Source organism: Peromyscus eremicus, chromosome 8a (genome assembly GCF_949786415.1).
Source record: "Peromyscus eremicus chromosome 8a, PerEre_H2_v1, whole genome shotgun sequence".
NCBI classification, from domain to species: Eukaryota; Metazoa; Chordata; class Mammalia; order Rodentia; family Cricetidae; genus Peromyscus; species Peromyscus eremicus.
The window spans coordinates 33,300,587-33,316,758 of record NC_081423.1 but is presented as its reverse complement, the minus strand read 5'-3'; the positions used below and the strand labels follow the sequence as shown (position 1 = coordinate 33,316,758).

General features: G+C 53.6%; 1 protein-coding gene across 2 annotated transcripts in view; it reads right to left on the bottom strand.

Annotated features, from left to right (window-relative positions):
• Nucleotides 1-352: 352 nt before the first annotated feature.
• Nucleotides 353-16,172, bottom strand: part of Tbc1d9b (TBC1 domain family member 9B) — a 41,549-nt gene continuing 25,729 nt past the window's right edge. Inside the window, exons 11-22 of one of the 2 annotated variants that reach the window (XM_059270434.1) lie at nucleotides 15,054-15,171; nucleotides 13,572-13,857; nucleotides 12,600-12,729; nucleotides 12,372-12,470; nucleotides 11,407-11,475; nucleotides 9,449-9,689; nucleotides 9,025-9,090; nucleotides 7,219-7,290; nucleotides 6,907-6,957; nucleotides 3,486-3,545; nucleotides 2,491-2,597; nucleotides 353-1,686 (exon numbers count right to left, since the gene is read on the bottom strand). In XM_059270434.1, the coding sequence (XP_059126417.1) occupies nucleotides 970-1,686; nucleotides 2,491-2,597; nucleotides 3,486-3,545; nucleotides 6,907-6,957; nucleotides 7,219-7,290; nucleotides 9,025-9,090; nucleotides 9,449-9,689; nucleotides 11,407-11,475; nucleotides 12,372-12,470; nucleotides 12,600-12,729; nucleotides 13,572-13,857; nucleotides 15,054-15,171 (2,016 nt within the window). In that variant the 3' untranslated portion in view covers nucleotides 353-969. The remainder of the gene's footprint in view (nucleotides 1,687-2,490; nucleotides 2,598-3,485; nucleotides 3,546-6,906; nucleotides 6,958-7,218; nucleotides 7,291-9,024; nucleotides 9,091-9,448; nucleotides 9,690-11,406; nucleotides 11,476-12,371; nucleotides 12,471-12,599; nucleotides 12,730-13,571; nucleotides 13,858-15,053; nucleotides 15,172-16,172) is intronic. The other variant, XM_059270435.1, reaches the window with a different exon arrangement.

The window sequence follows — 16,172 nt, the reverse complement described above, 5'->3', positions numbered from 1 at the left end:
CATATCTCCTGCTCTAACACAGCCAGGGTACCTCATGGCTGAGTTCTGTTCTGGCTCAACCCAGGAGGTTCCCCTCTGGCCATGTATCTGCTTCTCGAACCAGAGGCTGACAACTTGGGTGTGGCCTAGGCCTGAGGATATGTCCTACTATACTGCACACACCTTTGGACACTGAGCCTAAGACCTGTGACCACAGTTACCGTGTACCATGGAGGGTCTTGCAATTCCCCCACCTACTATGGCAGCCAGGTACCCTGAACTCCCACAATGCTTTCTGGGCCACACACCTAACTTGGGGAGAAGTAAGGTTGGGGTAGTGGTTCAGGGCCACAGGGAGGCACTGTACACAGTGTGCTTTTTCTTTCTTTTAGGGATTTATTAAGGCATTGAGCACAGTGTGAGTTTTAGCCAACTCAAATGAGGACAAGGGAAGAGAGGAGGACCTGAGGGGTGTGCTTTAAAGTTAACGATGAGGAGGAATGGAAACTTCATAAATTAGGAGTGCAGTACGAGGCTCCTGCCCGTCCATCAGACACTGAGTTCCTCAGTCCTAAGACCCAGGCTCAGGCTGAAGAACTTCAGAGGGAGCCTAGAAGGTTCCATCCTTTGGAGCCCAAGCACATGACCAAGTGACAGCTAGTAACCGGGCCGCATGGCTGTAGGTCTTTCCATAAATGGAGCACTGGTGTAGTGTGTGCATAGCATGGGGTGCAGGGGCAAGAAGCAGGCAGGTGCAGATCCGAAAGCCTCTAATGCTATGGGAACAGCAGGCTCAGGGAGTTTCTCCAGGTTCCCAGCCGAGGGAGGACGAGGGTGCCCTGGCCTCCTTGGGAATCCTTGTAAGGCAACTGGGTCTGCACTGACCTGACCTTTGCTTCTACGACACCCTGCTTCAAGAACAGGTGTCTTCAAGGAGAAAACCAAGAGGGATAAAGGGAAGGAGACAGAGACCGGCTTCCGTTTCGCAGCTCAGCTCAAGACCCCAGGGGGCTCCTGGTCACTGGAGGTGCTGAATTGCCTCTCCACTTTCTTTTGGTCCTTGATCTTGAGTCCGATGTCTACCCTCTTCTCAAAGAAGTTCACCAGCACAGACTCTGTTAGGATGGAGGCCAGGATCTGCTCGAAGGAAATGCACCAGTCTGTGTCCACGGTGCCCCCGCTACGCGAGGTGGCGGCAGCGGTGGGGCTACAGGCTTCCCCTCCCACCAGCACCGTGTCATCGGTGAGGTCCTCACACTGCAGGGAGCCTGTGCTGACCACTGAGTAGGAGGACATGGACATGTCATCTTTGGTTTCGTCATCAGACAACAGGAGAGAAGGAGAGCCCTGCCCCTCACCACCGCCGCCCTCCGCTATCACACGACCGTCCTGCAATGCTTTCCCAAGATGAGTGTCACCGCTGGCTTTGGCCTGGGGGTCCCCTGCAGCTGGTGGCTGACATTCCTGTGTTGGGTCCTGATGAGGTTTGGGCAGGGGTGGTTCATCCTCCTCCGTGGCACTGCTGTGGTCCCCGCCGTGGGCACCATTCCTGGGCTTCTTGGCTGTCCGGGCCGAAAACTTCTTCCCCACCTCCCCAATGCGGAGCAGAAGGCTGGCCACGGTGGCAATGGCATGATACAAGTCCTGTTCCATGGGGTCTTCGCTAAACATGTTGTAAAGGGTCTTACACAGCTCAATGAATTGCTCCTTAGGGAGAAAGCCAGAAGGAAGACAGAGGTGGTTATGGATGGGGAGCTGTGCTAACTGAAGATACAGGCCACTCTAACTGGTGCTGGGATTTTGATACCATAAGCCCCCACCTTATCATTCCCAGGTTAGGAAACTGAGGTTTGGGAAGGAGAGTGACCAATGCTACACAGTCCTTTCAAAGCCGTTCTTCCCACATGCTTCCCCACCCCTCTCCCTTTGGTTTTTTTGAGACAGGGTTTCTCTGTGTAGCTCTGGCTGTCCTGGAACTCACTCTGTAGACCAGGCTGGCCTCGAACTCACAGATATCTGCCTGCTTCTGCCTCCTCAGTGCTGGGATTAAAGGCGTGCACCACCATTGCCTGGCTGTGTGCCCATCCTTAAGGCCTGTGTGTAAAAGTACTTAGAATGCAGGGCCTTCTCTAGAAGGACGCAGCTGGGGTGAAGTTCAACCTGAGGGTTGGTTGGGTGTTTGTAAAAACATCATGGCCTGGATTGAGCCACTGGAGTGCTCTTCTCCAAGGCTGTATGTTGGGTCTCTGGCTATTGGAGACTAACTTTCCCCAGTGCTTCTGTGGATTATGGATACTGATTCAACCTAAGCAGGTGGTTACCATGGAAACACCATTCTGTCCAAGAAATAGCTTTTTACTTTTCTGGAATCTTCACTAATGGCCATTCAGGACTAAGAGGCGCTATAGAGAGGGAAGAGAATCCGACCCACAGGAGACTGCTAGAGTAAAAGTCGTAGGAAGCACACAGAATTCTCCAGAAACACGTGCTGTAGATGCTGATTGAGTCTACCTGGTTCATCTTGGGAAGGTCCTTAATGGTTTCCTTCTGAGCCTCTTTCTCCTTAGCCCATATTCGAAGGTAGTGTCGGTAGTCAGGAGGGCTGGTCCCCTTCTCCTCTGTGAGTTGAGAGAAAGAGATTAAACCCGTCTGTCAATGGAGAAAGCAGGCTGTGGACTGGAGGCAGGGTGGGCTGCACCCTGCCCTGAGGTTACTTGGGTCCTATTACAAAATGCTTGGGCATTTAGGGAGTGGTTGAAAACACCCCCAACACCCACAGGTCTCTCCTAAGTTAATGGAGGCAGTTTGGACTTAAGTTGATGAAGAGCCCAAATCTGTCTTCCCCAAGGTTGGAGAGAGGCTGCTGTGAGGATGGAGCCCTGGCCGCAGGCTAGAGTGCAGCGGACTGCATGGAGGGAGCCCTGGCCGCACACTAGAGTGCAGCAGACTGCATGGAGGGAGCCCTGGCCGCAGGCTAGAGTGCAGCGGACTGCATGGAGGGAGCCCTGGCCGCAGGCTAGAGTGCAGCAGACTGCATGGAGGGAGCCCTGGCCACACACTGGAGTGCAGCGGACTGCATGGAGGGAGCCCTGGCCACACACTGGAGTGCAGCGGACTGCATGGAGGGAGCCCTGGCCACACACTGGAGTGCAGCGGACTGCATGGAGGGAGCCCTGGCCACACACTGGAGTGCAGCGGACTGCATGGAGGGAGCCCTGGCCGCAGGCTAGAGTGCAGCGGACTGCATGGAGGGAGCCCTGGCCGCAGGCTAGAGTGCAGCGGACTGCATGGAGGGAGCCCTGGCCGCACACTGGAGTGCAGCGGACTGTATGGAGCCCTGGCCGCAGCCTAGAGTGCAGTGGCCTGGGGCCCACCCCACGGCAGCAGGTGAGCCAGGCTATGTACTGAGGCATCAGCCCTCTGTCAGGGCGCACCCTTGCCATCCCACGGTGACTGAGGAGGGAATGTAAGAAGCAGGGGTCCCCAGGGCAGTAGAATGGCTGTACCTCTTCTTTCTTGGATGTCCTCACTTCCACTTCCTTCCTGCCGCTCCTGGGGTAGTGCTTCTACACCAGGAAGAGAACAGAGAACATTCTTTGACTACAAACCAAGAGGTCCTTACAGGTCACACCTGTGGTTCTGCAGACCAGTCCCCTGTAGGTCCCATGCTGCCCTCCTGCTTGCCTGGTCCCAGCCTTAAACACTGTGGCAAGGGAGAGCTGGTCATGTCTTCACTCGGCTGCAGTTAAGGAAAGCCAGTTGCCGGGGACTTGGCTCAATGCTAGAGTCTATTATGCTCAGCAAGCTGCAGGCCCTGGGCTCCATTCCCAGCACCGCATACAAACGTTATGTCCGTGTTTTCAAAAGAAAACAAGCCTCGCCATGTGGCTTCCCAGTGAATGATGACATGCATTATGGAACAAACGTGACAACTAATGACCTCTGCTACACAAAGGGTCACACTCAAGGGAGTGCTTCCTCCCCTGAGACTGTCGCACCAGCAGAGAGGTTTTGTACAGGACCTTGTGTTCAGCCTACTACGTTCTGTTTGTTCTTTTGTTGGTTTGTTTGTTTGTTTTGGTTTTTTGAGACAGGGTTTCTCTGTGTAGCTTTGCGCCTTTCCTGGAACTCACTCTGTAGCCCAGGCTGGCCTCGAACTCACAGAGATCCCTGGCTCTACCTCCGGAGTGCTGGGATTAAAGGCGTGTGCCACCACTGCCCGGCCCTGTTTGCTCTTTACATTCATTCATTCATTTACTGTGAGTGAGTATACATGCTACAGTGCATCCACAGAGGTCAGAGGACACCTTGTGGGAACTGGTTCTTTCTTTCTACCATGGGTCCTAAGGACTGAGAGGCAGCAAGTGCTCTTTCCTGCTGAGTCATCTCGCTGGTCCCTTTGTCTGGTAGTTCATGAAGTGCTGCATGTGCTGAAGTGGGCACACACTGCACTATACATGTGTGAACATGAACTTGAAGTCCTCCAAAAGGCCCGCTGGAGGACCCCAACGGATGACATCAGGCAGATCCCAGCTCTGGGCCGTCCTCCAGGACCATGCTGGTAGCAATGAAAGACAGCTATCTCCAGGATCAGGTTCTTACTGTGGAATAGGAGCCCTGTTGCCTCAGGGCTATGTGGGGCCCCAGGACAGGCCTGTGTACCCCAAGGCCTCTCCTAGGAGAAGGTAGGACAACCTTAGGGCATCCTGGTTTGCCCAGACTTTGAGTGTAACAGAAGTTTCACTGGCCTCTTGAACTTGTATTTTTCTTCCCGTTTTTACATAGGTTTCACGACGTAGCCCTGAATTCAGTGAACCTGCCACATCGATCAAGCAGGCCTCAAAGTCACAGAGCTCTGCTTGCCTCTGCCTCTCAAGTGCTCAAAGGGTATGCCACTACCCCTGGCATAATTTGTATTCTTTTTTTAAACATTAAAAAAATGTATTTACCAGGTGGTGGTGCATCCTTTAATCCCAGCACTTGGGAGGTAGAGACAGGGTATCTCTGTGAGTTTGAGGTCAGCCTGGTCTACAGAGTGAGTTCCAGGACAGACCGGACTGTTACACAGAGAAACCCTGTCTCGAAAAGACAACCCCCCCACCAAAAAAAAGCCCCAAAAAACAAACAAAAAAACAAATAAAAAAAACAAAATAAATCAGATAAAACAAAAAAAAAACAACAATTTTTATGAGTATGGGTGTTTTGCCTGCATGTACGTATGTATGACATGTGCATACCTGGTGCTCATGGAGCCAGAAGAGAGCATCAGAGCCACCGGAACTGGAGTTACAGATGGTTGTGAGCTGCCATGTGGCTGCTGGGAATCAAACTCAGGTGCTCTGGAAGAGCAGCCAGTGTTCCTGACCACTGAGCCATCTCTCCAGTCTCTCTAAGTTATGACCTTGAACTCAAGGTCAGGTTCAAATTCGAGTAAGTCTTCACACTGCAGAGAGGACAGTGGTAGCCTGGGACACACGAGTGTATTTTCTCTCCAGTGTCACCTCCTTGATGTCCGTCACCCACCTGGGGAGACGACTTGTTCTTGGTATAGTTTACCTTTTTCTTTTTAATTGCTTGGGACGGAACTCGGGGCTATATGTAACCTAGGCAAGAATTCTACCACTGAGCTAGCTACACCCCCAGGTCTTATTCTTAAAATTAATTTAAAAAATTCTTTTTGTTGTGTTATTTTTTGTTGTTGTTGTTTGGGCGGCGGGGGTGGGGGGGCGCTTTCAAGACAGGGTTTCTTTGTGTGGCCCTGGCTGTCCTAGAACTCTCTGTAGACCAGGCTGGCCTCGAACTTGAACATCCGCCTGTATCTGCCTCCTGAGTGCTGGGATTAAAGGTGTGTGCTACCACCGCCTGGCTATTGTCTTGCTTTTTTGAGACAAGATCTCACTATGTAGCCCTAGCTGGCCTGAACTCTTTGTAGACTAGGCTGGCCTTGAACTCACATGGATCTGCCTGCTTCTGCCTCCTTAGTGTTGGGACTAAAGGTGTGAGCTTTTACACACTTGGCTTAAAATTTATTGTATGCATGTGTATGTTGGTGTGCATGACAGGAAGCGTGTGTGTAGGCCGGAAGATAATTTGTGAGAGCTGTCCTCTCCTTCCACCATGTCGATTCTGGGGTCAGATTCAGGTCATCAGCTTTGACAGCAGGTGCTTTTACCCACTGAAGCCTCTTGCCAGACCATTTATTTGTTAAAATTCACCACAGAGCTAGGCCGGCCTTGAGCATGTTTCTCCTGCCACCTTGGCCTCTACCTAGAGTATCAGGATTAGGGGTGTGCACCATCACGCCCCAGGTTTCACTGCCAGCAGCACATGATAGAACCCAGGATCTCACATGCGAACCAAGCGCTCAAACACTGAGCTACACTCCCAGCCCTTATGGTCAGGTTCGTATTACACATGCCCAGCTCAACTGCCAAATCCCAGGCAGGGCCCAGAACGGCCCTTCACTTTGTCAGATATTCCCAGTGAGTTTTACAGGCAGCGAAGTCTGAGTCCTAACCGGCACTCAACATATGTATTTTCTGTAATGAGAAAATCCTGCGATGTTTCCCAAGGGGAGTGTCTACCACTTCCTCTGGTCTCTGCTCCCCCATGCTGTACCTGTCTCACACAGTCACAGTGACAGCATTCTGCATCCCTTTCTTATGAACATGAGATTTTTGCATGTGGGTGCAGGGGTGATGCCCTGGGCTTGCTCCATGTCTAGCATGCTGTAGTGCATCCTCATCATTAACCATCCATAGCAGACTGCCCCCACCAGAAATAGCTCCATTCTTGGTTGTTCTCAGGATTTATCCCCACAGGATGAGGTTCCAAAGAGTCCCCGGGGCATGAAAGCTTCCAGGCTTCTGAATAAAGGAAGACAAAGCCTAGAGGCAAAGGGGTCGCCCCTGCCCACCAGGGACTGACCTTGCGCCTCCCAGGGCAGGAAAAGATCCAGATCTGAGGCCAGAGGAGATGCTGGAAGGACAGCAGAGGATGCGCAGAGGGCAGAGGGAGAAGCCCAGGTCCAGGGAGACAGAGATGCAAGAGAAACAATGGTTGAGAACATCTACAGGGACAACCTGGCCCAGGAAGTGTTGCAGGGCCCTCCCAGGGAGCACCCCAGGGTGGCATGCTCCCCGAGCCCACAGTGGGACTGCCGGCTTCCTGCAGAGGCCCCATGGAAAGACTGGGGGCTGCAGACCACACAGGCTGGTTGTGCTGAGACAGCTCACTCACCTTCCGAGGGGCTGTCCTCTGTGAAATAATGGGTGGCCTCCAGGGCTGACTCCGCTTCCTCTGGGATCAGAGCTGTGTTCCAACGGAAGGAACAAGTGAGGACAGGGGAAGACTGTGATTTCTAGTCAAAGCAGAAAAGGCCACCCTCCCCCACGCATGTCCCACCAGGCTGAACACCTCCTGTTGAACAACACCTGACATTTGAATAGGTGGTCACATTCTTGTTTGAGACAGAGTCTCCTCTGCAGCATAGGCAGCCTCTAATTCTCAACCCTTCTGCCATAGCCTGTGAGCTGGGATCACAGATGTGCTTGCTTACTAGTTTGATTTTGACAATGTGGTTTTTTTTTTTTTTTGGGTGGGGGTGGAGGGGTGGGGACTGAACCCTAGGTTATCCCAGATGTTAAGCACTTGTCCTATGGCTGAGCTATGGCCCCAGCAGGGACACTGTGTTTGGAAATGCAGCACATGTGCTGGGTAAGAATATAATCCATATACCCAGGAGCCTGGTGAACTTAGCTACCTTCCCACCATGACGACCTGGCTCAGCAGATCTCTTTGGGGCAATTTTACTTTATACTGGGGCAACTGTACCACATCAATACATCCCAGCCTGTCTCACGCTCTGCATTTGCCGGTATTGGCTGACCCAGAACCTGACGTTGCAGATCCCAAAGGCTGTATGTACATGTAATCTTACCATTGGAGGGGGGTGGGGGTGGGGATGGGCAGGGAAGGATTAACAGGGCAAAAGCACAGAAGGACGGTAGGACCCAAGCATCCCAATGCCTGGACGAAGCAGGCTAGGGCGGCTCAGGGGGTGGGGGCAGCCCCGGTTCTCTGAGGCGGCCCGGGCCTTTCAGTTCTCACCAGCTGCAAGCCAGCCTCAGGCGAGAGCTGTGCACCAAGAGCTTCAGCTCTGCAGCAGAGCGATCTCGTCTGGGGAGCTCTGACTAGTGGTCTGGGCACCCCTGCCCCCAGTGAGAGGCTGGGGTGTGCAAGGCGAGTGCTGAGGGAAGCCATCTAAACCTCAGGGCCAATTCTGAAGGCAGATTCTGTGTGCGAATTGCTCAGGGTCCTAGTCAAGAAAACTGGCAACCTGGGGTGCTTCCACCACAGGAAGCAGGATGCCCTGGGCCATCACTTTTATCTCTTTGAATCTGGTTCCTGCTAAGGGAAAGCTCCTTCTTAGTGGCTCTCCCTATGGCCACTCTTGCTGAGTCAGATGAACTCTGGCCACACATGAAGGCTGCTGGGGTCATGTGCTGGCCAGCTTCTGTGAGCCCCCGCCCCCCAACTTAGCTCAGACCACAGGAAACATTCCATCCTAAGGACAGCTCCAGCACCACTGGAGGCCGGAAGTGGGGCCCCTGTCATGAGGCCATGTGACAGGATCTGCAGGTGGCCTTGGCTGTACCCCAGGCTGTCCTGGGATAAACAGGAACCTTTGGGTAATAGTTATTTTAAGAACAAAGAGTGTAGGGCCCAGTCACACTGGGACCTCCACCATAGCCTTCTGCCTTGATGTGGATTCTGGGTCATGCTGCCCTGCCTGACCCAGGAGCCCCACTAGACTCTCCCCTCATGGCCTTTCCCCCTCCTCAGTCTGTGTGCTCAGACCACCAGCCAGGGTGGACCTCAGCCCCATACCCGCACTCATGCTGGGCCCCACAGCCTCCCTTCCATCTAGCTCACGCTCCTGGCTACAACCATCCCAGAGCTATGCTGGTAGTTCAGTGTGCATCTCCAGCTCTGGCCAGCGGAGGGGCCCAGAGAGGCCACAGCAGGAAGCCTGAAGGCACTCACCTGGGGGCAGGTGCAGCTTGTAGAGTGCTTTGAGTTTCTCTGTGAGGTCTCCATGGTACATCCCACCTGTGGAGCAAGGCCAGGGAGAAGGACATGCTTGGCAAGAAGGCTCCAGGGACACATTGCAGGCTGTGTCCCCATACCCTTCCTGTGGGTTCTAGTGGTGACTCCACAGTCTGGGACAGCCTGGCACCTCCTTAGCCAGGTCTCTAGGGAGGCTCAAATGAGCTCTGGGCCTCCTGCTTCCCTTGAACCCTATGGAAAAGCTTAGCCTTCTTTGGGGCCAGAGACCCAGACTGACAGAGAGGGACAGAGGAAGAAACTGCAGAGCTCTGTCAAAGGCAAGGGCTCAAGGCCTCCCTCTGCTGTCCACAGGAGGGACAGACGCACTGGCTGGTGCTTGAAAGATGGGTGAGACACTCACTCATCCCTGTCACAAACTCCTTGAAGTTGATCAGTGAGTCCTTGTTTTGGTCCAGGAGTCGGAACATGCGGCCTGCCAGCACAGGCGTGTGAGAGCCACAGGCCCAGGGTGTCAGGCTGGCAAAGAGCTCCCGAAACTGGCTGGCATCGATCCGGTACTGCTCCAGGTAGGGCAGGCTGGGGTCCCGGTGGATGGCTGCTGAGCGGCTACCACCCCAGTACTGGCTTGCCAGATGCTTGGCCTGCAGGGGATACCGTCTGGTGAGATGGCCTTCCCTCATCTGTCCACATCTGCAGTCTTATAGTGGTGAGCACTGACCAGACACCTCAAGCTCACAGGGACCCCTCATGTTAGTGAACAGCAGAGGAGTCAGACAGGACACATGGACTCCACTGTTCTGACAGCGTGGGCCACCTTGGGAACTGAACCCCAGGCAGCTGGAAAGGACCACAGGCACTGGCAATATGCACCCACAGTTTCAGCACTCAGGAAGCTGAGGCAGGAGGATCAACTGACCCCTAAGAGTTCAGTTTGAAGCAAGTCTGGGCAACACAAAGAAAACCCAGTTCAAAAACAAACAGAATAAACACTCGACTACTCACTCACTCAGTCACCAACCAACCAACCAACCAACCAACCAACCAACCAACCAACAACAAAAACCAAAACCCAAACCACCCAGAGGGCGGCGTGAACCTCTCTCCTGGCCTTCCCCCAGTGTCCTTTCCCTCCTTTGGGTGAACCTGAGTTTGTGTGCAGAAACTCAACTGACTCACCCTCAGGGCAGGGATTACAAGGCTACCTTGTAACCATCCACCATCACTGGTCTGGCAGCCCACACTATCCCTTAGCCACCGCACCTAGGTTGAACCATCCCAACGACTGACTGTGTCTTTGCTAAAACTACAAGGAAAGAAAATCCTGTTTCCACTGCAGTCACTGAAAGCATGATCCAGGAGCTGCTCAAGATAGTCCTGTCTATCGCTCTACCGGAAAAGCAGCCCAGCCGTTCACAGATCAGCAGTGGCACAGCGGGTTTTGGCACCTTGATCCATCCATGCCTGAAGCTGCCTAACTTTTCGGTGAAATGGCTGGATGCATTCTGTCCTCTACGCGGGTTGGTTTGAGTGGTTTTTGTTTGTTTGTTTTTGCTATTTAAAGGTGCTCTATTGGAGTCCAGTCACAAAACTGCTTGCCATGCAGGCATGAGAAGCTGATTTTGGTCCCTAGAACCTGCATAAAAAATCTGGGTGTGTGGGGCTGCCGAGACAGCTCAGGGAATAAAGGTGCTTGCCGCCAAACAGAATGTCCTGAGCTTGATCCTGGGAACACACAGAAAAACGAGAGCACCTACTCTTACAAAGTGTCTTCTGCATGCCCTCTATATGTGCACCATGCGCGCGTGCGCGAGCACACACACACACACACACACACACACACACACACACACACACACAAAGTAAATGTAAGAACACCTTTAATCCCAGCACCAGGAGGTAGAGGCAGGCAGATCGCTGAGTTAGAGGCTAGCCTGGTCTACAGAGCGAGTTCTAGGAGGGTACACAGAGAAACCCTGTCTCGAAAGCTAATGAACCAAACCCAAACCCAAACCCAAACCCAAACCCAAGCTGCATGCGGTACTGGGCACTTGGAATCACAATGCTGTGAGGGGAGGCAGGGGGAGCCCTGGGCTCACTGGCCAGCCAGCCTAGCCTACTTGGTGAGCTCTTGGCCAGTGAGAGACCCTTCTCCAAAACCGTGGTGCCTGGCTCCAGAGTGACACCTGAGGTGCTCATGTCACACTCTTGTCTAATGCCAAGAAGGACTAAGTTCTAGCACACACGGTCCACAGTAACTGCAACTGAAGACAACGGATTTCCGGCTAGGGGCTGCTGTGCCGAGGACGCACTTAGCAGACTAGACGGGGGACTCCACCCGCCCCTGCGCTTGGCTGTCACCTTGAACACCATGTAAAGATCCTCCAGCTCTTCAATGGAGAAGCCAATGTCCCCCGGAATGGCTCGGACCTAGAAGGAAAGATGAAACGGTGGTAGTGGAGGGCCCCAAGTTCCTGCCGCAGTACCGACAAGATGCTTGCTCTGCAAGAGTTCTCATGTGGACGGGGCAAAGGGGGTGTGTGATCTGTCCTCTGGCTGCCATCAGTGGCCAAGCACATGAAGGTGGGTCCACACGTATGTGCTCACCCTTTGCCACCACCTGCCAGTCAGTTCCCACTCCCTGGGCCTTTCTCTCCTGAAGAGGGGCTCATTCTCTCCTGAAGGACCCATTGAGGGACACAGGGTGATAGATGGCCACTTAGCTCCAGGCACCCGGAAGGTGTCCTATAACTTGTCAGTCAGGTCTTTTTTCTTCACTAAGTCAGGGCTGGTCATGTCTGTTGCTTGTGAGCAAAGTGCCCTGAGTGTTCTATAACCCTGAAGGTAGGGTTAGGAATATGGAGGCAAAGCCAGAGGTCCCTGACTCCACATGGACAGAGATCAAAAACAGGTTTAAACAGAGCATGGAGTGGCAGGAATGGTACACTCTCCGCAGAGACAAGGACAAGGGCTTCAGGAGCACGCAGTGTGGGCTGGGCGGAGTGGTGGAGAGTCACTGTCCAGGACAGAGGCGACGCTCACAGCAAAACCAGCTTGGAAGGACTGAACCCAGAAGGTCCTCGGCCTCAGCACACAAGGTGAAAGAGACAATTCCCACCAAGTGACAAGGGCCTCTCCTTATCTCCCCACACTGGTACCCATGCTGTGGGATTCCAGGCCCATACTGCATCCTGGCTGTGACACTGGCCATGACACTACAGGGATAGGACACGTGATGACCCCTGCACTCTGCTCAGGGAGGGGTGGGGCTGGAGAGGGTACAGCCACTCAGGTCAGCCCTGCAGCCCCTTCGCCAGTGACCATACCACGCTCCTCTTGGCTGTGTCTTCCAAGGACTGGATCACCTTCAGCCTCTGTTTAAACCGCATTTGTTCAATGTCATCAGCCCTCAGGCTGCTGAACTTCTGCAGGCCAAAGGAGAATCCGTGAGACCAAAGGCAGAGGGTGAAGGCCCAGCCACACTGGCTTATGTTCACCCCAAACCAAAGGCCCTGGGGAACAGCCTGGCCAGGCTAACCCTGCTGGGAGCTAACCTCATAAGACACTTTCAGAAGGTCAAAGATGTCCACCTCTGCAGGAGGGTCATCTCCACTGGTCAGCAGGGCGTGGAGGTGTGGGATAGGTGGAGAAATGCTCTGTTTGTTGACCACATTGTCCAGATATCTGCAAAGATCAAATGACAGCAGAATAGACCCCCATCAGCCACAGGCAAGCGCTGGGGCAGAGCTCAGGCCTGGGAATCCTGCAGGAAGGTGCTGCTGTGGCTGTTGGAGCCTCTATTAGGCTGGGAGCTCCATCAGGGTAGCAGAGAAAATACCTTGGTGCCCACTCATGCCTGAGCACTAACCCCGAGGATGCCAGGCTGTCTTCTAGTAGCCTGTGGATTGCAGAGCCTACCTAGTTTGGGGACAATGTGCTCCCTCTCTGGTCACCAGGATCTGACCAGGAAGAACTATGCAGTGCACAGTTTCTCCAGGGACAGGGTCTTGCTCTGGCTGGCTAGTCTGGGCCAGCCAGGCCTTCCCACTCTCCTAGGCTCTCTAGGATGAGCCTGACACTCAGGCAGGAGAGGCTTTCTGGTTCCGACCCAGCCCAGTGGGCATATCCCATCCCTAGTCAGATTCCTACTCCTGAGGAGGGGCTCAATCTCCCCACTGTAGGACATAAGCACGAAACCCGGTCATAGCCAAGAGTCTTCACCATCAGGGACCAAGAGTCACATTAGCTTGAAGGAGGAAGACAACAACCCTACCAGTTCTGCAGGTCCCTCCAGCCCTGGGCTGCTCAACAGGCAGGCCCACTGGCCTCCTCTGTTTGCTCCCAGCTCTCTTCACCTCAGCGGCACTTTGTCCCACTAGGACAGCTGCCTCCTGCAACCTAGTGGTTGCAATCTCTCAACCTAGTCTGGCACTTGGAGCACAGCACAGGATGCCAACTGAGGCTGGGGAGGAGAGGGGCTCTGCTGCCAGCTCCCCGGAAGCAGGAGGAGCCCCCAGCACGGTCACCTTCCCAGCACGGTCATGGCCTCGCCCTCGTCACTGCAGTCCAGCAGCTGATCCATGTTGGCATCCAGCACGGCCAGGGCCACCTGCAAGATCACCTTGATGCCCTCATAGAAGAAGCAGTCCACGATGACTACGGCGCTCTCGAAGGGCATGACGCTGAGGAAGAGGGTCAGGAACCAGGACAGCGAGATGCTGGAGATCACGCCCAGCTCCTGCATCTTCTCTGACAGCCGGGGCAGGATGTCTCTGGTGAGCTCTTCAAAGATGCCTTGGTCTACGAGGGCTCCTGAGGGAGGCACAGTAGGCTGAGTATGAACACAACTCCAGGGGCTTCAGCAGACCTCTGTAGAATCCCAGGGCCTGGGGGACAGGGACACTACCTGGTTCCTGTCCAACCTCAACCCTGCCAGCTCTGCTTACAGGGAGGGCCAGAAGGGTGGGCATATGTAGAAAACAGAAAAAGCAGCTTTGTAATCATTCTTTCTATAGCTTCTATACCACTGTGTGAAAGGAAGTATTTGTTCCAATAGACAGTGGTCCCTTGGCATCCATGAGGGTGTTTCTAGCATTCTCTCAGACACCAAAATTTCCCGGTGCTTAGAGCAGGGTATACACAGTAGTTTCTCAGAACCTAGGCACACCCTCCTGTACACTGTAAGTTACTTCTGGATGATTCCTAGTATTTACTACAGTGTAGTACTGCAAAAAGCTATTCAGTGTTTATGTAGTGTCTAGAGAAGGACAACAGGGATGGAGCTGGGCGTGCTCAGCACAGATGGAGTTTCCTCCGTGCATTTCTGGTCAGAGCTTGGCTGAATCCATAGACACAGAACCTATGGATACGGCAGGCTGACTCTTGGGAAATGCTGATCTTACCCTCCTAGAAACAAGAGAAAGCAAGCAGTGACTATCCCCATCCTAATGCTGGGAACACATGCAAAGCTGAAGGACCCCACAGGTGACCCTAGACACCAAACAGCAGAGGACAGCCAAGAGCTAAACACAGATATGCCGAAACAGATCAGTAAGTTTATTTCCTTTTCACGACACAGGTTTTACTGGAGTGCCTAAGAGTAGCAGCTGGGCCACCGGGACACAGGGTAGACCACATCCTCTAGTTCTGATACTTGACATTTCTATAGCAAAAGGACGGGAAAGCTGGATGGAGAGCTGGGCTCTCGTGGGCTTTTCAGATCCCCCGGATGTGGGCTGTCCTCCGACTCTCACTCTGGCCATCCTGGGAGGCCCCTGCAGTCTAGGTGGGAGCTGGGCCTGGAGGCAGAGGGCTGGGAGCCCTGTTCTTTCTTCTCTTCTTTCAGGCAGGATCCCTGGTCAGTTTCTAGTCTGCCAGGTGGGAGCCTGCATGATGGCTGTGAGGTGCAGGGAACTGCTCAGGGGAGAGCCTGCCAGGGGAAGGGCAGCCAACCCGTGGAGCGCCTGAGCAGGCGGAGACTCAGGCAAGGGGACTCTGGGGACACTCACCCACTACCCTGGTGTTGTAGTAGTCGGGCAGCATGCGCTCACACAGGGCCACCAGTAGCCAGAAGGCTTCCTCCTCACTGCCATAGAGCAGGAGCACCGAGGTCACGATGTTCATTGCCTGCCGGGTAGAGACAGTGGGGTGTGTTTGTCTCACACTGCTGGCCACAGAGCCAAGTGGTCTGCCCCTTCAAGAAGGTCCAGAGTCCAGCAATAACAGACAGACCTCGACCAACCCTGGGAAATCTGCCAACAAGCCAATTTGCAAGAAATCAATGAGACAGAAACAGCCAGCGAGCTCCGTCAAAAGTGGGTCAGAAGACATTAGGAAGACAGAGGCAGTGACATCAGCCACCACTTCCACGGAGTGGGCTGGGTCAAGCTGATGTGTGGGGTGTGTAGCCAGGACCCTGTAGTGGGGAGGGGTGTACACACAACATTGGCTGATAACAAAAAGAAGTTTTGAAGAGGGTAAGTTATTTTAAAAATGACTTTAGGCCGATCTGCTGGCCTCCATGAATTGGTAACATTGTGCAGAACACTGGTCTTAACCGCAACTGAGTCTTAGGAAACTGATGTCCTTGAAATCCAGATACAAGCCAAGGCCAACAGAAAGACATCTGACCTGGCTAGAGAAAGCCCACAGATTCAAAGACAAAAGCCACCAGAAATGTCAATCAAAATCTCAGTGAGACAGTACACCCGTGTCTGTAAAACCAGCAGGTGTGGGAGAGGAACCGGACTCTTGTGAACCACTGACTGTAACGTATAGCAGTGCAGCTGCCGTGGGAATATGGACGTTAGGGAGAGAGAAATCATACAAAGCCACAGCAGAATATTATCCAGCCTTAAAAAGGAAGAAAATTCTGACTCATGCTGCAGTGTGATGGCTCTTGGGGACAGTAGGTGAAAAGCCAGATGCAAAAGGATAACTGTGTGTTAGGTCTCAAAGAAACCTGGGACAAGTCTCACTCAGTACCTGTGGCTCCTCCTAGCACTTTTAACCCCGCCCCCTACCCTAAACCTCTCTCTCCCGGGGGATGGGCTTCTGCTTCCCTTCCCCCAGCCTCTGACCCTCATGTAACCTCAGCCATTTGGTCTTGGTCTCCTGGTCCTCAGCTC